The sequence below is a fragment of the Zalophus californianus genome, chromosome 17 (assembly GCF_009762305.2).
Source record: "Zalophus californianus isolate mZalCal1 chromosome 17, mZalCal1.pri.v2, whole genome shotgun sequence".
NCBI classification, from domain to species: domain Eukaryota; kingdom Metazoa; phylum Chordata; class Mammalia; order Carnivora; family Otariidae; genus Zalophus; species Zalophus californianus.
The window spans coordinates 16,565,616-16,590,802 of record NC_045611.1 but is presented as its reverse complement, the minus strand read 5'-3'; the positions used below and the strand labels follow the sequence as shown (position 1 = coordinate 16,590,802).

The 25,187-nt window shown below is 44.4% G+C and overlaps 1 protein-coding gene across 2 annotated transcripts; it reads right to left on the bottom strand.

Moving 5' to 3' along the window:
• Window positions 1-12,249: 12,249 nt before the first annotated feature.
• On the bottom strand, window positions 12,250-20,211 carry NOB1 (NIN1 (RPN12) binding protein 1 homolog). Of its 2 annotated transcripts, XM_027619961.2 has the most exons (9): window positions 20,079-20,211; window positions 19,826-19,958; window positions 18,865-18,995; window positions 17,338-17,409; window positions 17,013-17,141; window positions 16,709-16,918; window positions 16,012-16,109; window positions 13,788-13,932; window positions 12,250-12,853 (listed from the first exon to the last, which is right to left on the bottom strand). In XM_027619961.2, exons 1-9 carry the CDS (start codon window positions 20,139-20,141, stop codon window positions 12,584-12,586), a joined length of 1,251 nt encoding a protein of 416 aa, XP_027475762.2. In that variant the 5' UTR covers window positions 20,142-20,211; the 3' UTR covers window positions 12,250-12,583. The 2 variants fall into 2 exon arrangements, with proteins under 2 accessions (XP_027475762.2, XP_027475763.2); XM_027619962.2 differs by lacking the exon at window positions 17,338-17,409.
• Window positions 20,212-25,187: the final 4,976 nt, after the last annotated feature.

Sequence of the window (25,187 nt, the reverse complement as noted above, 5' to 3'; positions counted from 1 at the left end):
AAAATGTCAAACAGTTTGAACATTGGATTAAATAGATCAGGGACTTCTGGGTGGCTCAGTCAGTTAAATTTCCGACTCGATTTCAGCTCAGGTTGTGATCTCAGGGTCCTGGGATTGAGCCTGGTGTCAGGCTCTGCGATGAGCATGGAGCCTGCTTGAGATTCTTTCTCTCTCTCTCCCCTGGCTTGCACTTGCTCTCTATCAAATAAATGAATGAATGAATGATCATTATGAAATAAGACAGAATTATCTACTTAACCAAAGTGATAGTGGATGTTAAAGGCAAGTACAGAAGTTTAGTTGTGAAAGAAACTTAGCTCTGAGAAGACTAGGTTTTCTTAAGTAATCAAAGACCTGATAAAAACAGTGTAAATTATTTTGGTAAGACCCAAAATCTTTGCTGTCCAGGCAAATTACCTAACAGGTAAGGAAACTTTTTTTTTTTTTAGATTTTTTATTTGATAGAGAGAGATACAGCAATAGAGGGAACACAAGCAGGGGGAGTGGGAGAAGGAGAAGCAGGCTTCCCACTGAGCAGGGAGCCCGATGTGGGGCTCGATCCCAGGACCCTGGGATCATGACCTGAGCAGAAGGCAGACGCTTAACAACTGAGCCACCCAGGTGCCCTGGTAAGGAAACTTTTATAATCACTTAAAAAAGCAGACCAGAAATCTAAGAAAACCTGTCCTTTTCAGAGAGAGAGAAACCAAATCTAATTTTGTACCAGTGTACTTCTCATATTAAAACTCATTAAAGGGGCACCTGGGTGGCTCAGTAGGTTAAGCATCTGCCTTCGGCTCAGGTCATGATCCCAGGGTCCTGGGATTGAGCCCACGTCGGGCTACCTGCTCACCGGGGAGCCTGCTTCTCCCTTTCCCTCTGTCTGCTTCTCCCCCTGCTTGTACTCTCTGTCAAATGAATAAAATTTTTATAAAGAAACTCACTAAAGGGGTGCCTGGGTGGCTCAGTCAGTTAAGCATCTGCCTTCAGCTCAGGTCAGGATCCCAGGGTCCTGGGATGGAGCCCCATGTTGGGTTCCCTGCTCCACGTGGTCTGCTGCTCCCTCTAGCCCTCCCCCTGTTCATGTGTTCTCTCTCTCTCTCTCAAATAAATAAATAAATAAATAAATCTCGTTTAAAAACAAAACACCCTTAAATCCCTTCCAATCTTAGCTAGCTGGACAAAACATAGAATTCCTTTCCCAACATGCCTTTTTCACAAATCTTCTACAGTGTTTTTTATATCCATTCAGATTTTATCCTATGTTTTATTCCCTCTTTTTCTCATTCTGGAACAACCAGTCATTTTATTTGCTTACCTAGGTTTCATACACAGTTGTTCCCTTTCACCCTTACTACTACTACTTTTTTTTTCTTTTTTAACTAAGCTCTGCACCCAGCATGGGGCTTGAACTCATAACCCAGAGGTCAAGAGTCACCTGCTTTAGCAACTGAGCCAGCCTGGTGCCCCAAGTTGTTTTTGTGGGGTTTTTTTGTTTTTTGGTTTTTTTTAAATTGAGATACAATTGACATCTAACATTGTGTCAGTTTATGGTATACAGTGTGTTTGATACATTATATGATTGCTACAGTATTAGCTAACACCTTTCTCAAGTCACATATTTATCTTTTCCTTTTTGTGTTGTGAACAGTTAAGATTTAGTATCTTAGTAACTTTGAAGTTTGCAATACAGTATTGTTGACTTCAGTTACCATGTTGTCCTTAGATTTCCTACAATATTGACTTTAATCACCATGTTGTCCTTAGATTTCCAGAACTTATTTATCTTCTACTTATAAGTTTGTACCCTTAAATAACATCTCCCCAACTCCCCACCCCCAACCCCTGCTAACCACCATTCTACTCTGGTTTTTACAAGTTCTTTTTTTTTTTTTTAGATTCCACACATAAGTGATACCATATAGCATTTGTCCTTCTCTCTCGGATTTACTTTCCCTAGCATAATGCCTTCAGTGTCCATCCAGCTTGTCAAAAATGGAAGGATCTCCTTTCTCCTGTCTGAATACCACTCGGTTGTGTATGTATGTCTTCTTTATCCATTCATCTATTAACAGACTCATTGTTTCCATACCTTGGCTGTTGTGAATAATGCTGCAATGAACGTGGGTGTGCAGAGATCCCTTTGAGATACTCATTTCAATTCCCTCAGATATATACCTGGAAGTGGGATTGCTGGATCATATAGTGGTTCAATTTTTAATTCTTTGAGGAATCACCATACTGTTTGCCATAATAGCTATAGTAAAAGTTTCTAATTATATAAATCAATTAGAATCCTTTATTCCTAAGGAAAACTAAAAAGGAAGCAACTATGGACTGTTGGTTTTACTAGCATTCTGTGGATTGGTAGATTTATGAACACATTTTACAATTTCTAGAAGTATATTCTTCCTTACAGGAAAGTATTCAATGTGGCACAAAATGTATCTATTAATAGATCTAAATATCTTTGGTTCATCTGTAAAAGGAAGCCAAAAGTGGATAAACTTATATTCAGTAATGTTTCCATATTTTACCTTACTTATTTACTTAGAGAAAAAGAGAGTACGTGCACACACAGGCAGGGGGAGGGGCAGAGGAAGAAGCAGGCTCCGCATTGAGCAAAGGGCCTGATGAGGGACTCGATCCCAGGACCCCGGGATCATGACCTGAGCCGAAGGCAGACACTTTTTTTTTTTTTTTTTTTTTAAAGATTGTATTTATTTATTTGAGAGAGAGAGAATGAGAGAGAGAGAAAGCACATGAGGGGGGAAGGGTCAGAGGGAGAAGCAGACTCCCTGCTGAGCAGGGAGCCCGATGCGGGACTCGATCCAGGGACTCCAGGATCATGACCTGAGCCGAAGGCAGTCGCTTAACCAACTGAGCCACCCAGGCGCCCATTTTTTTTTTTTTTTTTTTTTATAAAGGTTGTATTTATTTATTTGAGAGAGAGAGAATGAGAGAGAGACAAAGCACATGAGGGGGGAAGGGTCAGAGGGAGAAGCAGACTCCCTGCTGCGAAGGCAGACACTTAACCGACTGAGCCACCCAGGCATTCCTGGAACTAGTTTTAATGATACTTTGTGGTATGCCATATTTCTAAGTAGTGTGCTGTTTTATAGTTAATTATTTTAAGGCCTTATCTATTCACTTAATACTGTGAAAGATGAGGACTAGTACTTTCATACTGCCCACCATCTTTCCTTCTTCTATTCTTCCAATATGGCAATATAAAAATTTTTGGCTAAATCAGTATTTAGGGTTTATGCTATTATGACAATGAGCCAGATAGTGAATTATGATAATTTTCTTTCTTCAACTTCTTGTTTTCCTAGAGTTGATAATTGCCTCTTTTTCCTCATTAGTTTTCTACACCACACTCTACTTGTTCCTAAACCTTCCACTGAAATTGTGAAAAACAGGGGTGCTGGGCTGGCTCAGTTGGTGGAAAGTGCAACTCTTGAGATTGTGAGTTTGAGCCCCACACTGAGTATAGAGGTTACTTAAAAATAAGATCTTGGGTGGGGCGCCTGGATGGCTTAGTCATTGGGCGTCTACCTTTGGCTCAGGTCATGATCCCAGGGTCCTGGGATCCAGCCCCACATCGGGCTCCTGGCTCCGTGGGATGCCTGCTTCTCCCTCTCCCACTCCGCCTGCTTGTGTCCCCTCTCTCACTGTGTCTCTCTCTGTCAAATAAATAAAATCTTAAAAAAATTAAAAATAAAATCTTGGGGTGCCTGGGTGGCTCAGTTGGTTAAGCATCTGACTCTTGATTTTGGCTCTGGTCATGATCTCAGGATCATGGGATTGAGCCCATGTCTGGCCGTCTGCTCAGTGGGGACTCTGCTTACTCTCTCTGCCCCCTCCATGCTCGCTCTCTAAAATAAATACATACATACATACATAAAATCTTTAAAAAAAAAATAAAATCTTAAAAAAAAAATTCTAAAACAGGGGCGCCTGGGTGGCTCACGTGGTTAAGCATCTGCCTTCAGCTCGGGTCATGATCCCAGGGTCCTGGGATAAAGCCTGTATTGGGTCACCTGCTCTGCTGAGAACTTGCTTCTCTCTCCCTCTACAGCTCCCCTTGCTTGTGCTCCCTCATGTGCTCTCTCTGTCAAATAAATAAATAAAATCTTAAAAAAAAAAGTGTAAAACAAAGATAAGCACAGCCTGGATGCTAATTTTCTTTATTTTTAAATTTTTTTTAAAGATTGTATTTATTTATTTGACAGAGAGAGATAGCAAGAGCAGGAACACAAGCAGGGGGAGTGGGAGAGGGAGAAGCAGGCTCCCCACGGAGCAGGGAGCCCGATGCGGGGCTCGATCCCAGGACCCTGGGATCGTGACCTGGGCTGCAGGCAGATGCTTAACGACTGAGCCACCCAGGTGCCTGCTAATTTTCACTTGGTCAAACTCATCGGGTTTCCCACTTCTCTTCTTCTGGGTAAAGTTCTGAAGTCCTCTGTTTCAGTCTTGGCTGATGACTCTGAGGTTTGCTGCATAGCTCTCTCTCTGGGATTTTTTCTCCTCTCTCTCGTGCTGAAGTCCATGTATTCCTCTTCGGTTTACTCTCCTCGCCACCCACCTCCCCGATTACATTTTCTAATAGTTTGCTAACAAAGGATAAATGGAAGGTAAGTTTTTTGATACATTGTATATCTGACTAGTTGTGTGGAGGATTTTATGGTGGTTGTGGAGAATCCGATATCCTCTACTTCCTGATTGTTTGGATGGAATCTGCTTTTTTTCTGTATAAGTACCTGAGATTTTTTTTATTCCCAGTGTTGTAACATTTTGTCCAGATGAATATTACAAAGATAACCCCAGTATGACGTTATTCTATACTTTTACCTGAATTTATGTACTACTATGGAAACCATATTGTATTAATTTGTGCTTTGCTAAGTGATCAGAATATGTCATGCTATACTTAACAGTGGAAAATCCTTCTAACTTTATTACCACTTCATGTAAGAAAAGTCAACAGAATTTATTCCTTTTCCCTTGCAGAATAGGAAGTAATGATCACTAATTTACTGAAGACTTTCATGCAGCAAGACCTGTTCTGAATACACTTACATGTATTAACTCATGCTAATCTTCCACACGGCACTTTGAGGGAAGGGCTATTATAATTCTCATTTTTAAAATGGATTGGAGGGCGCCTGGGTGGCTCAGTCGGTTAAGCGACTGCCTTCGGCTCAGGTCATGATCCTGGAGTCCCGGGATCAAGTCCCGCATCGGGCTCCCTGCTCGGCGGGGAGTCTGCTTCTCCCTCTGACCCTCTTCCCTCTTGTGCTTTCTATCTCTCATTCTCTCTCTCTGAAATAAATAAAATTAAAAAAAATGGATTTGAGATATATAAGATGTGAAACACCCATTTAAAGGGGAGAGTATAATGACTTTTAATATATGTATAAAGTTTTGCAGTGGTCACAGTGATCTGATTTTAGAACATTTTCATTACTCCAGAAGGAAACCTTGAGCCCATTAGCAATCACTCTCCATTTCTCCTGCCTGTCCCCTACACTTTGGTCCTAGGCAACCACTAATCTTTCTGCTTCTAGGGATTTGCCCTTCCCAGGCATCTTATATAAATGGTGTACATTATGTGGTCTTTTGTAACTATCTTCTTTAACATAGTGTTTTCAAGGGTCATCTACATTGTAGCAGATATCAGTACTTCGTTCCTTTTTATGACTAAATAATATGCCATTGTATGGATGAACCACATTTTGTTGATCCACTCATCAGCTGATGGACATTTGGGTGGTTACCGCCTTTGACTATTATGAATAATGCTACTATGAACACTGGTGTCTAAGTTTTTGCATGGACATGTGTTTCCATTTCTCTTGGGTAGGTGTCCAGGAAGAGAATTGGTGGTTACATTATGTTTAACATCTGAGAAACTGCCAAACTGTTTTCCAAGGTAGCTGCACTATTTTACATTCCTACCAGCAAAGTATGAGTGTTAGAATTTCTCCTCACCCACACTTGCTGTTGTCTGTCTCATTTATTATAGCCATCCTAGTGTGTGTGTGAGGTGTTACCTCATTGTGGTTTTGAGTTGCATTTTCCTAATGATTAGTGATATTCAACACCTTTTCATGTAATTCTTGGACACTTATCTTCTTTGGAAAAATGTGTATTCAATTTCTTTGTGCATTTTAAAATTGGGTTGTCTTTTTTATTATTGAGTAGTAAGGGTTCTTTATACAAGTTCCTTTTTTTAAAGTAAGCTCGACACCCAACGTGGGACTTGAACTCACAACCCCAAGATCAAGAGTTGCACACTCTACCACCTGAGCCAGCCAGGTGCCTCCTTTATGCAAATTCCTTATCAGATACATGATTTGCAAATACTTTCTCCCATTCTTTGGGTTGTCTTTTTATTTTCTCAATGGTGTCTTTTAAACCATATAAGTTTTTAATTTTGATGAAGTCTAACTTATGATCCTTTTGTCACTTCTGCTTTGGTGTCCTAAGAAATCATTCCCTAACCCTAGATTTATGCGTATATATTTTTTTTAATCTGTGAGTGTTATAGTTTCAGCTCTTACATTTAAGTCTGTAGTTTTAAGATCTAGTTTGCAGTAATTTCCGTGTATGATGTGAGGTAGGGAATAAAATCCCCATTTTATTTTATTTTTATTTTTATTTTTTAAGATTTTATTGATTTATTTGACAGAGAGAGAGACAGTGAGAGAGGGAACACAAGTAGGGGGAGTGGGAGAGGGAGAAGCAGGCTTCCTGCTGAGCCGGGAGCCCGATGCGGGGCTCGATCCCAGGACCCCAGGATCATGACCCGAGCCGAAGGCAGATGCTAACAACTGAGCCACCCAGGCGCCCCTAAAACCCCCATTTTAGAGATAGGGAAACTGATGAACCAAGTGGTATTATGGCTTGCCCATGGCTCTACAGCTAGTTAGTGGTATAGTTCAGAATTGGAACTCAGGCCCTCAGACTCCAGAGGAGCCTAGGTCCAGATGAGCTGCCAGTGCTCTTCTCTTTGAGCTCTGGTTGCTTCAGTAAAAACATAGGTTTCAGCTGCATTGCCTTAAAGGTCCCTCAGCTTTAATTTGCTGTCAGTTTAAAAATTGTTCACTTCCCAGGGGGTTTTCTGAGCAGGCCTGTCCCTGGAGTATGTAGGTACCAGCATTGCGTGTTGACTGAAAACCGTGTCCTCAAGGTCTCTCCCACATCATCAGGGAGCAGCCAGCACTCTGGAGCTGTAGAAAGCTTTGTTGATGGTCTTCATTATCTAGAAACAAAAAGCAGAGGTAGAGGAGAAACCTCAGGAGTCCCCCATCCTCCTCCTGATGGAAGAACACAAACAGCCTCATTAGTCACCTGCTAAGGCACTGCCTCCACAAGGGTGCCTCTTTTTTGGCGTAAGAAGTCCCTAAATCCCGCTTGCTGTGGATGATGGACTTGGTGCAGTAGCTCGGGGCAGCACGGGCCTGTCTGGGGACCTGGGCGTCTGTTCTCCTCGGTGGTTCCCGTGGCTACCAGCCATGGATCCCTGGACGGAACAGGTCTTTGGTGTTAGGGGATTAATGATTCTTCTACTGTAAACCTCCTCCTCCTTGTCCCTCTCCCTGGATCACGATGGTATGAAACGTGCACTGTTATGCTGGACTTCTGTGTTCCTGTGTGTTCTGCTGGACCTTTGTCATGTTATATATTGTGTCAAATAGGTCATTCTCTATTAGGCTTAGACAGCTCTGGGTAAACTGAAATTTCTCTTGAAATGGTATGCATGTATTGTGAAGAGATATTATCTGACAGAGCAAATGGAGTTCTGGCGTCAGATCACAGAGTTTAAGGTATAGAAGGGACCCCATTTTCATTGCTTGATACTTTTTATCGCACGTCCCACTAGTAACTCTTCAGCTCTAGCATAAACACCTTTGGGGGCAGGGAACTCGTCTGTAATTTCCAAGAGCAAACTATAAGAAAAGTTAGGGAAAAGCATTTCCTGTCTCTTGATTATTTTCTCCAGACTGGTGTGAGTCATGCATTCAATTTTACAAGCCTTTATTAAACATCATTCCAGAACCTGGCAATGAGCCTCACGAAGGGTGTAGAAAGATAAACCCCACCCAGTTCCGAAGTGTGCAGACATGTGAACAGCTCATTATTAGCGTAGTAAATGTACACCACACCTCTGTGTCATCATGGGTCCCGGAATTACAGTCTCATCGTTGTCTTAATAATGCAGAAAGGTTGCATTTATGAGAATTTACCTCCAAACACGTGAACACGCAAACACAGTGAGCTAGACACGGCATTCATTTCCACTCTAGCTATCTCCCTGTCCACGTGTACTGGGGTGAAAATAACTAGTAAATTTGGGGGCTAGTCTTCCAGATGTCCCAGGGTTTTGCATTTGCTGCTTGATTGTGGATTACAGTGGTACTCTTTCCCCGGGGGGTGTTTTGGAAATGTCACTGACACTGCTATTAAGTGTATCTTGTATTAAAGAAGATAGCAGTATAGAATTGATGCTGGCAGGCTTGATCTGGTGACCAGAGGGGGTCCTTCAGGACTAGACAAGAGGGTCCTTGGCTTCATGCGTGCTAGAAATCTGATGCAAGCCAGCAGAGCTTATTGAAGTTAGAGAACAGATTATAGGCGTTGTGTCTGGGAGACTTGGAAAGGAAAGGAGCATGAGTTTCCTCTTTGTTCAGGGTCTGGCGGTTTTTAGGGAGGATTGTGGTCCAGTGTACATGGGCTCTCAGGCATCCAGGAACCTGTTAGAACAAAGATGAGGGCCCAGGTGTTATTCTTTGGAGTAGAGATACTTGGCATCGAGATATTTAGCTCCCTTGGTCTGGAATGTACATATGATGGGCTTTGTGGGGTCCTTCTCAACTGGCCCTTCCTTAGATGTTATCTATTCTAAAGCAATCATTAACTCCTTGTCCCTGACAAGGAGGACATTCTGAGGCCTGTGTAAAGTGGGGTGATGGGGTGCATGTCCTGGCAAGAATAGAAGCAGGAAAAGGAGCAAAAAGCAGATTTTTATGGAGTCCTTCTGTTTCCCTACCTCAGAATTATCTTATTAATTATTAACAATTAAAAGTGTGATTCAAGGTTGCCAGTAAGATTTGGGTTAAGTACGAGTTTCATGTGTCCTAAACTAGCAATCAAAATTCTCAAGGAAAACTTATATAAAAGTTCTTAAGCTTTTAAAACTTCAAGTCCAAGGCCTTAAACACTGGAATTAACAACTTGCTATGCACACACTTACAACATTTTACCCTATTGTTCCTGCTCCCAAGTTTATTTCAAAGCCACTTGTATTTATCTCTACAGTTTGTGGTTTTGACTAATGCTATTCACCAAGTATTTCTAGCATCCTACCTTCTGGCTGTTGATCGGGATTGCATTTCTTGGTCCTACCTGACTGGGTGGGGCCACAGGACTAGTTCTGGCTGGTGAACTGTGAGAAGCACATTCTGAGGTTTGCTTTGCTGGGTGGCACCAGAGCAGCCTTTTGGTCCTAAGACAAGGGAGGTGAGGAGGTATGGGAACCTAGGGAATTTTCCTTTTCTGGTACCTGTGTCCGGGTGTAAGTAACCTGCAGGTCAGCTAGGACTTAGGGATATTTTGTGGTGGGTCGCCTGATGGGCCTGTTTGTATGTAGCAGTGGGGATGGGGTGGTTGGGGGTTGGGGGTCCCTATGGGTCCTTCTACCTGACTCAAGTTTCCATTGTTCAAGTTGGTTGCCTAAAATTGGCCTCTACATTGGGCACACGGGTGTTACACTACCCCCTGCTTTTCTGTAAGTCTGACAGGAGGAGAAAGAAACGGACTCTCAGAGGCTCTCCCCCTTACTGCCCTCTGCTCCAGCACCCTGGACCGCAGCTTTCAGCCAGCCCCCAAGCTGCGCCCCTGCCACCCCCCCCCCGTGAGTTTCAGAGATGCAGGGCAGGGGCGCTAGTGTTCATCCTGTTTCCTCTGGTCTCCCCTGGTCCGTTTGTTGCATAAAAGCAGACGGACTAAGCTGAAACCTTGGCCTGGACGCTCACAAGCTCTGTGACTTTCAGGCATTTAATCTCGTGTAGAAGACTGCTGTTGACAGCACCCGCACCTCGTTAACAGTGTCCTACCCAGTAAGTGGGCGGACGTGGATTACATACTCAACCCAGAGCCTGTAACATGATGAGGTGCCTGAACTGGTAGCTTTTCATGACAGAGCCATAAGAACAGTTAAGATCTCTATGAATGGATATGGAGTAATTTCCCGGGGTGTGGGGGGAGAATATAGTATACTACTTTTTAAAAAAAAGATTTTAAGGGGCGCCTGGGTGGCTCAGTGGTTAAGCATCTGCCTTCAGCTCAGGTCATGACCCCAGGGTCCTGGGATTGAGCCCTGCATCGGGCTCCCTGCTCCGCGGGAGGCCTGCTTCTCCCTCTCCCACTCCCCCTGCTTGTGTTCCCTCTCTCCCTCTGTCAAATAAATAAAATCTTAAAAAAAAAAAAAGAATTTTGGGCGCCTGGGTGGCTCCGTTGGTTGGGCGACTGACTTCGGCTCAGGTCATGGTCCTGGAGTCCCGGGATCGAGTCCCACGTCGGGCTCCCTGCTCAGCAGGGAGTCTCCTTCTCCCTCTGACCCTCTTCCCTCTCGTGCTCTCTTTGTCTCTCTCAAATAAATGAATAAAATCTTTAAGAAAAAAAAAAGAATTTTAAGTAATCTCTATACCTCATGTGGGGCTCAAACCTACAACCCCGAGATAGAGTCGCACGTTCCACGGACTGAGCCAGCCGAGTGCCCCTACTATTAGTGTACGAAAAAAGTTGGGGCACCTAGCTGGCTTGTCAGTGGAACATGAGACTCTTGATCTCAGGGTTGTGAGTTCAAGTCCCACATTGGGTGTAGATATTACTTAAAAATCTTAAAAAAAAATTGATATAATACACACAGATGCTTATTTTTGCAAAACAAAACAAGGATGAATAAAAAACAAAACCAATGACCTATATGGGTTAAGGTGAAGCGGGAGGGGATGGAATGCATCTAGCTCTGTATGTACCTTTTGGTTTTTATTTTTGGAACCCGTGTTTACTTAAAAAAAAATAGGATAGGAAAAACCTTAATGTTCTTGGTTTAAATTCAATTTAACTATATGCCCAAGATACCCATACAAAAAAAAACCTAATTAAGGAGCTTTTAAAGATTATTATACACTTTGTATATATACTATCAATATACAGAATTTGGAAAAAATCTTGTAGTCAGGTACATATCCCAAGTAATCAAAGTTAACATCACTTACCATGATACCCTGTATACCGATCACTCATGGAACATTCCTGCCCAAAGTGCTTCCCCCTAAATTTGCTTGAGCTTATGCAATCTGTCAAACCCAAATGGAGGGACATTTTAAAAAATGTGGTTTGTACTATTAAAAATGTCAACTGCACAAGACATGGGTTAAAGTGTTCAGGGGCACCTGGGTGGCGCAGTAGGTTCAATGTCCCCCTATTGGTTTCCACTCAACTATGATCTCAGGGTCGTGGGTCTGAGCCCCATGGTGGGCTCCGCGCTCAGTGTGGAGTCAGCTTGAAACTCTCTCCTTCTGCCCCTCTCTAAAATACATAAATCTTTTTTAAAAGTGTTCAGAAACGGGAAATGATAGGAAGGACGGTGAACAATCTGGAAAAAATTGAGTTCTGCTCTGTATCAGTAGTTATATATCCGTGTTGTTTCCCGATTTTACGCAAAGAACATCCTTTCCCTAGGAGATTCCTGACGTACTCATGGGTGTAGGAAGAGAAAAAGAAAAGGCAAAGTAAGAGTGAATCTAGGTGGAAGTCTGTAGCAGTTCACTATACTAAAACTCTCTTGAATGACTGAAATGCCTCAGGATATTAAAAGATTTTATTTATTTATATGACAGAGAGGTGTGCGCATGCACAAGCAGGGGGAGTGGCAGGCAGGGGGAGAAGCAGATTCCCTGCTGAGCAGGGAGCCGGATGCAGGACTCCATTCCAGGACCCTGGGATCATGACCTGAGCCAAAGCCAGACGCTTAACCAACTGAGCCACCCAGGTGTCCCAAGAATAAGTTGTAAAAAAGAAAAAACAGTAGCTCTTAGGTTTATTATAACAAACTTAGTATATTTTCTTGTAAAAAAAAAAAAAATCTAAATGCTTGATACTTGAGTAGACAGCTCAGGTGCTACCTTCCAATTGCCTAAAAAGCAAACATTTGGTGACTTAATGAAAAGGCACAGAAGCTTATGACCACATTTATTAGAAAAATAGTACCAGCTGGAAGTTCCTTTCTTTGAATGCTGAGGATGTGCTCCGCGGCACCGTTCTGTTTCTGTCAAACTCCCCTCAACATGGCAGGAATCCCAGCTCTCTGGATGCTTGCAGGCCAAGGGATGGCCCAGTTCCATCACGAACCCGACCCGACCCATCCCAGGGAGCCAGGAAGCAGCACTGCATAAGCCAGGGCTACTGTTTCCACCTACATGGTTCTGAAGCCTGACGGCTGGGGAAATGAGGCCCCTGAGCACCTCAGCAGCTGCAGTGGCAATCCTGTCGGCCCCATAGAGCTTGCGCTTCACCTCTTCTTCACAAACTTCTTTCTGGAAGCATTGGGATTTAACCGCCTCCTCCCCGCTCCCAAGGTGTTGTCTCGGATCTGCAGGGTGGCGGACCGGCTGGAGATGTCATTCTCCGCAAAAGGAGATACCCCAGCTATGTAGTCAGGGGCAAACACGTCCGTTTTCTGCCTGGCCTTCCGGGAGAGTCTCAGCTGAGGGAAGCGCTGGTCCTCGGTCAGATGGGGGTTGATGGCGTATTTGCCCCCTTTGGGAGTGGGAAGTGAATACTGCAAATGAGAGGAGAAAAGGCCATTAGGATGGGGCACCCTATTCAAACACGTCCGATCTTATTAATGTCAAGCGTACTGACGGCTCGGGATGCAGAGAGATGACATGAGTGGAGCATATCACTCACTGCTACTCGTGCTGTGGGGACACGCCCTCAGCTAGCAATGGAGTCACCTCCAAACACCGAACTCTACTAAGCAGGTACCATTTTCACTGCTGTGGGTTAGTAATTCTGAAATGAGAATTCCAGATTGAGCAAATAATGGTGGAAAATGGTGTCAAGATACGAGGGAGGGCTACGATGAAATCTGCTGGGTTGAAACAGAACTTAAAAACTCATTTATTTACTTTTAAAGATTTTATTTATTTGACAGAGAGAGACAGTGAGAGCAGGAACACAAGCAGGGGGAGCGGGAGAGGGAGAAGCAGGCTTCCCGCTGAGCAGGGAGCCCGATGCGGGACTCAATCCCAGGACCCTGGGATCATGACCTGAGCCGAAGGCAGACGCTTAACGACTGAGCCACCCAGGCGCCCTAAAAACTCATTTTAAAATACAGATACGGAATAGAAAATATTCCCACGTATATTTACATACACATGCGTCGGTTTATAATCTGTCCCCCGTGGGCTGAGACATCTCCGACCCCCTAGGGCAATGAGCCCACGCTGTGCTCAGCTCTTTGTTTCAAAACCCCACTCTTGGTAAGGAATCTGAGCTCCACAGAGAAATGGCTGATGCTAGGGCAGGGACGGAATTCGAAGAGCGCCAGACCATCTTGTGCCATAAAGTAAGGCTGGGTTCAGGGAATCAGCGGGACAGTTAAATGCCAAGCCTTTCTTGGTCCTCTCTGTGGATTTTGATCCTGGTGCTAAGAGGTCTTGCTTTCCCAGCCTCAGGCCCGGCTGCAAGGGGAAGGGAATGCTGCCACTCACCCGGAGGCCCCGAGGGTTCAGCACCTTCGGGTTGCGGGAGAAGTGCATGCACAGGCTTCCGTCGTCACTGACGGTCACGGACACCTTCTTCAGGGTCTTGTTTCCACAATGCGAACAGAACACTCGGCTCATGTCAGATGTGGTTCTGGAGACAGAAAAAGAAAGGCTCTGCACGGAAGCCACGGAGGGCAAACCCCATCCCCGGAGCACAAGGTGAGTCACGGGTGTCAGGAGGACGAAGCGACAAGGAACGGGGGGAGGCTGAACGGCCCCCGACGCATCACAGACCACGGCCGCCTGGCCTCGTGCCGCCGATACAAGCAAGCCACCCCGCTGCGCTGAGGGCAAAGGTGAAAGAAGTGACACAGGCAGTGAGTCCTTAAACATGGAAGTTGAGCGAATGTTGTTAAACTAGTAATGAAGTCTTACTGAACTGTTAGGCATTATTCCACAAGTTTAACATCAAAACGATCCTATGGAGTTGGCATTATGTCCATCTTACAGATGGGGAAACCAAGGCAAGATACGGTAGCCTACTCAAGGTCAGAGAGCTAGGGAATGGCAGATACAAGGCCGGGGAACCTGGCTCCAGTTAGTGCTCCTAACATCATGGTATTTAGTCCAGGGGCCTATTCCTGAGATGGCAGCCGGGCTGTGAAGCCAGCAGGTGGCTCCCAAAGTGCCAAGAACGTATTAATGAACGACACAGATAACACTGGAGAGCTGCCAGAGTTGAATGGCTGTGGGTGCTGAGGGCAGGCCCTAAGGCCTCGCCTTGCCCCTATGCATTCGAGCCCCAACAGGGACCCTGGACAAGAAAGCCACTGCTGTCAAGGACCAAGTGGCAGTGTTTATACGTGTCCTTGAGGAACTCCCCCTCCATTCCCAGGGGTCAGGGGATGAGCAATATGAATCTCCTGAGAAGTTGAACCCTTGACCTGCAAGTCTCCGAGAGGAAACCAAGCACCTCTCAACAGATGCTAAGAACTAATCATCCTGTGTAAGAAACCATCCAGTCACTGGGCCAATCTCACAAGAATGGAGAATGTTTCTAAGAGCTGCTAAGAAGGCGTGTTCATTTGGGGAACTTGGGGTTTTGTAGCAAAGGGCAATGGGGGAAATGGGCTTTCATGAAGCCAGGCGCTTTATTGTCCTATGTGTGGTACATTTACATACTGAAGATGGAGAAGAATGCAGAGGAAGCTTTGAGAAGTGGCTCCCTACATCACAGGCAGACCTGTGGGGGCTGCGGGTGGGGCGGGGCCCCTGGGTCATGAGTGACTGGTTGTCTTGAAGCCAGCAGGGGAGCAGTGGTCCATCTAGGCAACTTTATCCTCAGTGGAACAGCATTAGGGACCCAGCACTAAGGACACCTTGCTGCTCCACGAGATGATCTACATGATGGCCACCAAATCTAGACCGAATCTACGGAGAGGCTCTCAGCCACTGCAGTGTAAGATCTCAGGGCGATGGTCCCTGGCAACAGCTGTAGTACAGTCTCGTCTGCTCCAAGCAGGTCTCCAGGACCCTGGGGCCTGCCCACAGAACACCATCCCCACACAAGGACCACTTCAAGAGCCAGAAGAGAAATGGAAGAGAAGGGCATGGTCTGTGAACTAACAGTTCACCTGAGTGCACCCCGTCCTGTGTTCCAGATATCACACTCTTCTCGGACAATCAGCTTTTTCGATTTTATGCAAGAAAAATCTGAAGCACCGAGAAGTTCACCAACTTTTGTAAAGCTACTGTGAGACAAAATCTGGATCTGAACCTGTGTAATCTGAATCCATTCCACCTTTTTTTTTGTTTTTAAACAGAAAATCTAAACATAAAGTAGACCAAAGAGCACAACGAACCCCCATGGGCCCCTCACCCAGCTTCAACAACCATCAGGTTCTCTCTCTATCCCCACCATTTCCACCTGTGTATTATTTCAAAGCAAGTCCCAGGCATCATTTCATCCATCAATGTTTCAGTACGTATGGTTAAATGATGAGGCCTCTCTGCTCCACAATCCACATCTTTATTCCTACGACTAAGATAATAAGCAGGAGCTTACTGTCCCAGAGGTTTCAGTGCTATGGTGAGGACCGAACCTAGCCACATATGAAGGACAAGGTGGAGGAAAACCTGAACACGAGGCCATCCTTCTGAAGACTGGCCGAAAGGACAGGAGAGAAAAGCGTTCCACAGAGGCTGTGGGTCCAGACCACCAGCCGCGTACCTGAAACAGCCGTGGCAGCGCAGGATGTAGCTCCGGGCCTCGCGGATCAGCAGGCCATTCACCGCCAGCGCGTGCAGCCCCATCTGAAGCAGGACGTTCTGCGACCGACAAGTCAAAGCGCAACCGAAGTCAGCAAAACCACAGTTTCTTTTAACATCCGTATAATCACAGTGAAAGGACTTCACAAAGCCTGGTTTGGTTCTAAGGGACTTCCACTAAGGGAGAGTAAGCTTAGGAGGCCTCTCAAGACACACAGACTAGAAAAGGGACCTAGATTTCTCTTGTATTTCAAGGGCCCAGGTCTTTTGCCCAGGGCCCCTCACTAGCAATCTCTCTTAACAAAGACATTTATCTTGTCAAAGGCAAGACACTCTTTTGGGAGCTGGAAACCTCTACTTTTTCCAAGAACCTAACTGAGAACAGAACATGAAACATACTGAATGAGAACCATCAAGAGACCATCCACAGTAAATGTTAAAAACTTAATACAAGATACAGATTTTGTCACTATATTGATTTTCTAGTTTCAAACCAAAACTAGAAAATAAACTATAAATAAAGAGCACGGGTGAAGTTTCAAGAACCAGGAAAAGAAGCCTCAGAGTAGAGCTGTACATACCCCCAAACCTCAGAGGGACCCCTGCTCATGACAGGTTCTGAACTAGAGCCTAGGGCCGGCCGCCGCCCATCCGCCCACCTGCATGGCGAAGTCCGTAGTCACGCAGCCAACCCGCACGGCCTTCGGGACAGCACACTGCTCTGCCGCCTGCTGGATCTGCGTGATGTTGCCGGGGGTTATCCAGCCACCCCCATCGTCGTCACTACCCTCCTGTTTCCTTTCTTCAAATCCAGCCTCCTCCTCCTCCTCCTCCTCCTCCGCACTTGGAACATCATCACCTTTCTCCATCTGAAACAATGGAAGTCACAGAGTCCCAGCCCACAGGAAGAGCAGTTAAGAAGCTGGCGTGCTGTCATCAGGGGATCACACATCAGGGCCTTACCAGCAGCTCCTGCAGTTCATGATCAATATTAGGCAAGGGGTTTCTCCAGAACATGAAGGAACTGAATTCTAGGTTCTCGGGCTCACCAGCTGGGTGTCCATGTTGTAGCGTTTCTCGTGGGGGTTTAGGCTGAGGTTAAAAGAATAAGGATTTTAAAACCTAAAAACTGAGAGGACTATAGATGGAATGACAGATGACACAAGTCCGATCAGACAGGGATGGACAACCTAGGATAGTAGTCTAGATAAATGTGGCTCACTGTACATAATTTGTGGAGCTAGGTAGCACAAGAGGGCAGGAGAGTGTGGCTTGTCTAAGCAATTACCTTTGAGGGCAGATGGAAACCAGAAATGTGTAGAGGAGTTTCTGGATGCTGACTTGATAAGCTCACTTTAACCTTTAAAAAGAAGTGAGAGCTCTAAGCAGAGAAATACACAGTTTAAAAATTCACCTTGAGAGAGTAACTAAAATGAATAGAAAACAAAATATCTTCCCCACAGTTACTGAGAATTGGGAAACATAAAAATAATTATTCAGTGATCCCACAACTACCAAATAACCACTTTAGAACGTTTCTTTTTTGTCCACATAAATAACGCTGTGAACAGCATTACTTATAAAAATTGCATGTATCTTTAGTTACATACTTAGGATAAAAGCCTAGAAATGGAATTGCTAGGTCAAAAGATACTGTATTATTTTTTTTAAAAATACACTGTTTTAAGGCTTCTGATACAAAATATCCAACTCCTAGGGGCCTGGCTTCCTCAGTGGGTACAGCAGGAGACTCTTGATCATGAGTTCAAGCCCCACATGGAATTTACTTAAAAAAAAAAAACAAAAACCCAAAAAAACAAAAAACCTAATCTCTGCCCAATAGGCTGCAGGAAAAGGGCAATTTTTAGGAATCATGAATTGATGGATGCCAAATGGAAACCCAGATACTAGTCACACTGTGCTCAGTCACAGACTCCGGCTTTATGTTTCCCTTTACCCTGCCTCCCTAAAACATTTTGGTGACACACAGAAATCTGTGTTTTACACATCAGTTTTAGACTCTTTGGATTAGAGGACTCTAAACCTGGTTGAAAACAAGTGATGGCAGTTCCAATTCGTACACAAATGTGAGTTCAGAAGACTTTTGATGACTTTAGATAGAGAATATTAAGCAATTCTTAACACTATTTGAAATTAATTATTACATGATTATTTGGCTTCTAAAATCTTTTGGCGTGGAAAAAGCCAACAGGACCCAGCCACTAATCAATTAGTCTCTTCAACCTAGCCAATGGGGGCAAGTCCCTAAAAGTACAATAGGAATCTAGAATTTTGAAGGTGGCAAGAGTTTAAAAAAAAAAAAAAAGGCAAGCACATAGTGTTCTTTTTTGCTTTTGGAAAGAAACCTATTTTAAAAAATAGCAAGAATATAGTTGATTTTTGCTCTATTTCTGCATTTTCCAAATTTGACCAACCCTTCCTAAAAACCTACAGATCAAAAGGGACTGAGACGCATTTGTTAAAAAAAATTGTAAAATAATTAGGAAATGTGAACACTAGGTGGACATTTAACAATATTAGGGAATTACTATTAATTCTGTGTAACGATTTTGTGGGGTCTTTTTTTGCTTTTAAAGAGAGACACCAAGAAATATCAATGAAATACAATGAGTTCAAAATACTAAGGGCTGGGTGTCAGTAGAAATGCAACCTGATAAATCATGACTTGATAAGTGTGGAGACAGAGTAATCCGGAAACTGGGTCCATCATACTATTCCCTCTACTTCTGTATATCTGATGGTTCCCAGAATAAAAAAGTTAAAAGGAAGAAAACTAATAATCCTATTGATTTACCTTTTCCGGTTCTTGTTTTAGGTGAGACACCCCAACAAACTCTGCTTCTAACTGATAGGTGAGTGCCAGCACCTGGATATCTGTGGCAGAGAGGCTGGGATAGTCTCCAGTTTTCTTTGAAAACTCAGTCACTGTAAAGAGAGTCCCAACTCAAATTAGAAACAGAAAGCCATATAACCTTGGATAACCATAGTCAAAGTATGAAAAAGAACTCAGGATCAACATCCCAAGAAAACCCTTTTAATACTTTCATCCACTTCCTTTTTTCTACTCACTGTTGAGACATTTGTATTCTCTATCATTAAAATTCACGCCAGTTAGGTGTACCGTGACCTCCTTATCCAGCGCCGAGGAAGGAACAGGAGAACAAAGTTAACAGAAAGTCACCAAAAGCATGTCTGCAAATGGTGAGAATTCCTTATTAAACTCCGGTATTACGTTGGAATAGAAGGTCTCTTCTCTGGTCTAAAATTCTTTGATTCTAAGTATAACAATCCAGATTAATAGCATATTCAGATTCCAAATAGGATTAAAAGTTAATTCAGTCAATAACTGTTGTAGTTTGTGATGAAACAAAATTATTGGACTGCTCCGCAACAACTCCGCTTTATAACAAGAACACATTTTCTAAAAAGCTGATATTAGCAGCTAAAATTTATTGGGCACTTACTAGGTACCAGGCACTGTACTAAAAGCTTTTCATTTTATCCTTCAACCAAATCCTACTAATCACCATTAGGACGTCCTCAGAAAGATTAAGTAACTTGTATATAGCTAGTAACTGGCAAGGCCTGGCTGACTCCTGACCCAGGGAGCCTCTCTGCCGCCATGATCTCCTAGAACGTGCCGTTTCTGAATCAAATGCTGATAAATACCCAGATCTCAACTCGCACCCGAGTCGGTCCCGAGCGGGTAGCGTGAGACCCGGCTTCGCCATCGACACCAGGGCAGAGGCACTCACCCAGCCGCACGTATTCTGGGAAGGGCTCCTTGAAACGCAGCTCGTAGGGCAGGACGGCGAGGCGCCTGCGCGTGGCCTTGTCCCGAATCTCGTTCACTACATCCCGGATAGTGTAGATGTTCTTCCCGATGTCCTGCGGAGAGACCCGCCCAGCTCACACCTGTCCGCACCACGCAATGCGCCCCCGACTTCCCGCACTACTTCAGGGGTCGCCAGCCCAGACCCTGCTCCTCTTGGCGGTAGCTCTCTGTACCTGCAGAGCCGCATCTAGCAGGAAAGCACCGGCATCCGCCACAACGTGCTCCACAGGCGCCATCTTGATCGAACGCGCCCTCAGCGCGCTTGCGCACGGAGCTGGCTCCACCCCTACATCCCAATGAGGGCCTCTGGGAGCAGGGAGGTACAATTGTGACTTAGCGGCGCCACCTGGCGGCCGCATAGGCATTTTCCGGCTCAGGGCTACCCGCGCTCATGCGCGAGGTTGCCGGGAGCCCAGCCAGGTGTGGGCAGGGTCAAACTTAGGGAGACACCGTAGGAGATAGGCTTCTGCGTCCACCCCTTAGCGCCTTCTTTACTTTTAAATGTAAAACCTGTCAATAGTCTTATTGTTACAAGTCAGTCAATACGGAGAAACTACAGGTCATTTAAAGATCACAAGTCTATGAGATAGGTACTGTTTTACAAGTAAGGGATAGCTACTCAAGACAGCTAGGCTCAGCTAACATGTCTAGTATTTGGTTGTAAGATTAACACCTGGGGGCGACTTTTGATCTCAGGGTCGTGGGCGTGGAGTCTACTTACCAAAAAAAAAAAAAAAAAAAAAAAAAATGAAAGAAAGAAAGATTGATTAACCGACAAACCAACCCCTGAGCCACTTTCTTATCCACTATGCTCTATTGGACCGCGGCTTACGTACTCCCACTTCATTTTGAGAGTCTTTGACAACCTCGCCCATTTCTCTAAGCAAGGCACGCAATTTACTAGCAAACAATCCTTTGCTGGATGGAACTGAAAGGGAGTATTAGATGACTTCTAAATTCCTTTTCAAATCTGAGATTCTAGAATTATGGGATCTGGCCTGTTAAAATTCATGCAGAATTTCAGCAGAATGATGACGTGGGTTTTCTGTCATTCATCTTCAGCGACATTGAGTCATTAACAAGCCTTCTTTGTCAAGTCTTCAATCTTAACCCTCGATGAGAATTTATTCATCCTACCCTCAAAAACATTTCGGTGCCCTAGGCATCCCTTTCAGAAGTTGCCCAAATTCCCTGTCTTTCCCCAAACATCTGTCTCCACTTCGCTTACCATTTATTCTCTCCAATCTCCAGAGCCAATGGCTCCTGTGCTACCTGCCCTGCCTGAAATGGCACGATGGAAAGCTGTTTCTAATGTTCTAGCTGATCATATCAAGTTTTGTTTTGTTTTGTTTTGATTTCTCAGCTTTCTGTTTCTTTGCCAAATTTGACGTTGCTGACCATGTCCTCTTTCTGGACGGTCTCTCCTCCCCTGACTTTGGTAATACTTAAGGATCCTGGTCCCCCTGCCTCTCTGATGGCTTTCCACCCTCCTTCACTGGACTCTATTCTGCCTTGCATGCCAGGCACCCTCCGCGGAACTGTCTTGGCCCCTCTGTCCTTCTGAGTTCTCTCCTTCAGCAATACTATCTGTCCTCAAGGCTTCAATTATTACATTATAGGAATGCCTCCCAAATCTTTAGATTCGATCCCTATTTATTACCCAGTCTAGCTTTCTGGAAACATCCATCTAAAAATTTTAGACATCTTGGGGTGCTTGGGTGGGTCAGCCAGTTAGGTGTCTGCCTTTGGCTCAGGTGGTGATCCCGGGGTCCTGGGATGGAGCCCAGAGTCTGGGCTCCCTGCTCAGCGGGGAGCCTGCTTCTCTCTCTCCCTCTGCCTGCCACACCCCCTGCTTGTGCTCTCTCTGTCAAATAAATAAAATCTTTAAAAACAAATACATTAAAAATAGATAAAAATTTTAGGTTATCTTCACTCAGGGGGAAGGTTAAAATTGATATAATTCTCTCTCAACCTGCTTAAACTTTTTTCACTCGTTAGAGTTCTTATTTTTTACGAGTGGCATTTCCAACAAAGGCACTCAAGGTAAGAATGTGAGTCATCTTAATTCCCACGTTCACTTTTTAAAAAAAGATTTAATTTATTTGAGAGAGGGAGAAAAAGAGCATGTGTCGGGGTGAGAGGCAGAGGAAGAGGGACAGAGAGAATCCCAAGCAGACTCCCCGCTGATTGTGGGGCCCTATACCAGGCTCAATCCCACTACCCTGAGATCATGACCTGAGCCAAAACCAAGAGCTGGACGGCTTAACTGACTGAGCCGCCCAGGTGCCCCCTACCTCCATACCTTCTTTTTAAACCAGTACCCCCCTTGATGCCATCTCTGAAATAGTTGGGGTGCCCGTGACCCCTCTACATTTATTCCCCTTACTCTGAATACCCATGCCTAGACTATATAATCCACTCAACACTAGTATTCTCTTCTCTCCTTCTTTAATTGATTGCTCCTATTGCCTAAAAAGGGAGGATGCGGGAGCTGGACTCCATAATAGAAGAGGTTTATTAAAGTTGGCAGTAATAATTCTGTAAACCCTAGGATGGAGAAGTATGATCTAGATCAGTGGTTCTCAAACTGGAGTGTGCATCAGAATCACCTGGAAAGCTTGTAAAAGCAGATGGGTTAGGGGTGCCTGGCTGACTCAGCCTGTGGAGCATGCAACTCTTCATCTTGGGGTCCTGAGTTTAAGCCCCACATTGGGTGTAGAGGTTACTTAAAATCTTAAAAACAAAAACAAAACCAAAAATGGATGGCCAGGCCTCTTCCTCAGATTCTGATTTGTAGATCTGGGCAGTGCCTGAGAATGTGCATTTCTAATAAGTTTTAAGCGATGCTGCTCTTGCTGAGCTGGGGGCACACTTGAGAACCACAGATTTAGGGGAACATTCAGGAAAAGGAAGATCAGGCTTGGAACCCTTCATTCTCCAGTGAACACTGAGAATATTTATTAATACAAAAGGTCTCTGGACACCTTGTATCTTTTGTCATTTTTAATAGTATTTTAATTGCTTTTCTGTTACCTTGTAACATTAGTCTCCAAGTCCCCTAAAGCCTTAGAAGGAATCTAATTTATTCCACAAATATGTATTGGGAGCTCCTTTATACCACCATGGGTTGGGTGATATAACAAAATGGTATTTATTGATTGATTGATTTTTTGAAGATTTTATTTATTTATTTGATGGAGAGAGACACAGCGAGAGAGGGAACACAAGCAGGGGGAGCGGGAGAGGGAGAAGCAGGCTTCCCGCCAAGCAGGGAGCCCGATGCGGGGCTCGATCCCAGGTCCCTGGGATCATGACCCGAGCCGAAGGCAGACGCTTAACGACTGAGCCACCCAGGCGCCCCAACAGAATAGTATTTAGTGTAGTGTCTAGGGGCACCTTCAGAGTCTGTGAATTTGGAGCCAGATCTTGAAGGAGAAGGAGGGCAGAGGCACTGAGGTATGAAAGTCCCAAGTGGCGTTCAGGAAATTGAAGGTAGTATGTGTGGTAGCTGAGGGTATCTGGGGACAGGGTCTCTCACAGGTGAAGTGAGCCCTGAAACACTTCAATTTTTTGCAGTTTATGGTTTTTCAAAAGGTAAAGAAATCTAACACTATTACACAAATTATGGTCACTTTAAACAGTTTGCATTAAATTAACACTTTGAAACACATGTAGAAGGATTCAATGTATGACTCATTTGGAGATAATATCAATTTTTACATGTGAAGCCCTTTATGAAAAAAGAAAGGTTGGGGCGCTTGGGTGGCTCAGTTGGTTAAGCATCTGCCTTTGGCTCAGGTCATGTTCCTGGGGTCCTGGGATAGAGCCCCACATTGAGCCCTGCATCGGGCTCCCTGCTCAGCTGGGAATCTGCTTCTCTCTCAGCCCCTCCACCCACGCCCCCAACTTGTGCTCTATCTTTCAAATGAATAAATAAAAATCCTTAAAAAAAAAAAAGAGAGTGAGAGAGAGAGAGAAAGATCTTGTGTGCCAGTGAAGATCTGAGTTCATTTCCAGGACTGTACATGCAGAGGCTGCGAAACTATGCACTTAACACTGGGCTAGGGGGAGAGAAAAACTTGATGCAGAAGAAACACTATGTGAAATCAGTAAGTATCCCTAGAATTCCTTTGAACATTCTTGGGAGTGTCCCAAACTTTTTGTCTCTGTCTTTGCCCTTGTTTTTCCTTCTTCCAGAAAATTGTGCTGGCCAATCATTACTTGCTTAGTCTCCAAGAAGCAGTTCAGTGGTCCCTTCTGTAAACCAGTCTCTGATTACTCAAATCAGACTTTTCCCCAAGGACAGATTTGACCTTTTCTTTCTTATCACACTTAAGACGTTTTAGTTCTGTTGCTCAATGAGCAGCTATTATTTCTGCTTTGCACTGTAATTAATTGTGTATCTTTTTTTTTAAAGATTTTATTTGAGAGAATGAGAGAACATGAGCAGGGGGAGGAGCAGGGGTGGGGGGAGAAGACTCCCCGCTGAGCAGGGAGCCAAATGTGGTGCGGGGTTTGATCCCAGGACCCCAGGATCATGACCCAAGCCAAAGGCAGCCGCTTAACTGACTGAGCACCCAGGGACCCCAATTGTATGTCCTCTTTAAGTAAGTTGGAAATCAGGGACTGTGTTTTAGGGGTCTTTTTCCTCAAATGAACATTTCAATTTACCTTTTAACTTTCAGGGGACACTTTTATGAAAACATACTTTAGATTTTTTTGTGTGTCTTTTAGAAAAGTCTTCTATACTGTGGGATCTACAGCAATGTGTTCAGTGCTCAATAAATGTTGATGAAATCTATTCATTCAGCAGTTTGCTTAAGGAGACCTCCTGTGAGCTAGGCACTGCTTTACGAATATGGCTTTAGGGATATGGCTCCTGTCTCAAAATTCTTGTAGAGGGAAACAGATTACATACACACACATGCATACATTCATATATGTCATAGTGCTAAGTATGGAGGAAATCTGGACAAAAAAAATAAAGCAGGAACAGGGGCTGGTAGGAGGGGAAGTAAGAGATGGGTTGCATGGTTAAACAGGCTGATCAGGAAAGGCTTTACTGTGATAGTTGAGCAAACATCTGATGAGAGATGAAGGAGTCAGCCATCTGATTCTGGGGAAAGTGCTTTCCAGGCAAAGGGAAAGTCAAATCCAAAAAGAGTAACTGGAGATGAGGTGTGGGGAGGGATCATGTACGGCCTCATAGGTGACTATAGGTGTGTGTGTGTGTGTGTGTGTGTGTGTGTATACACTTTAGGTTTTAGTCCTTTAATGCACAA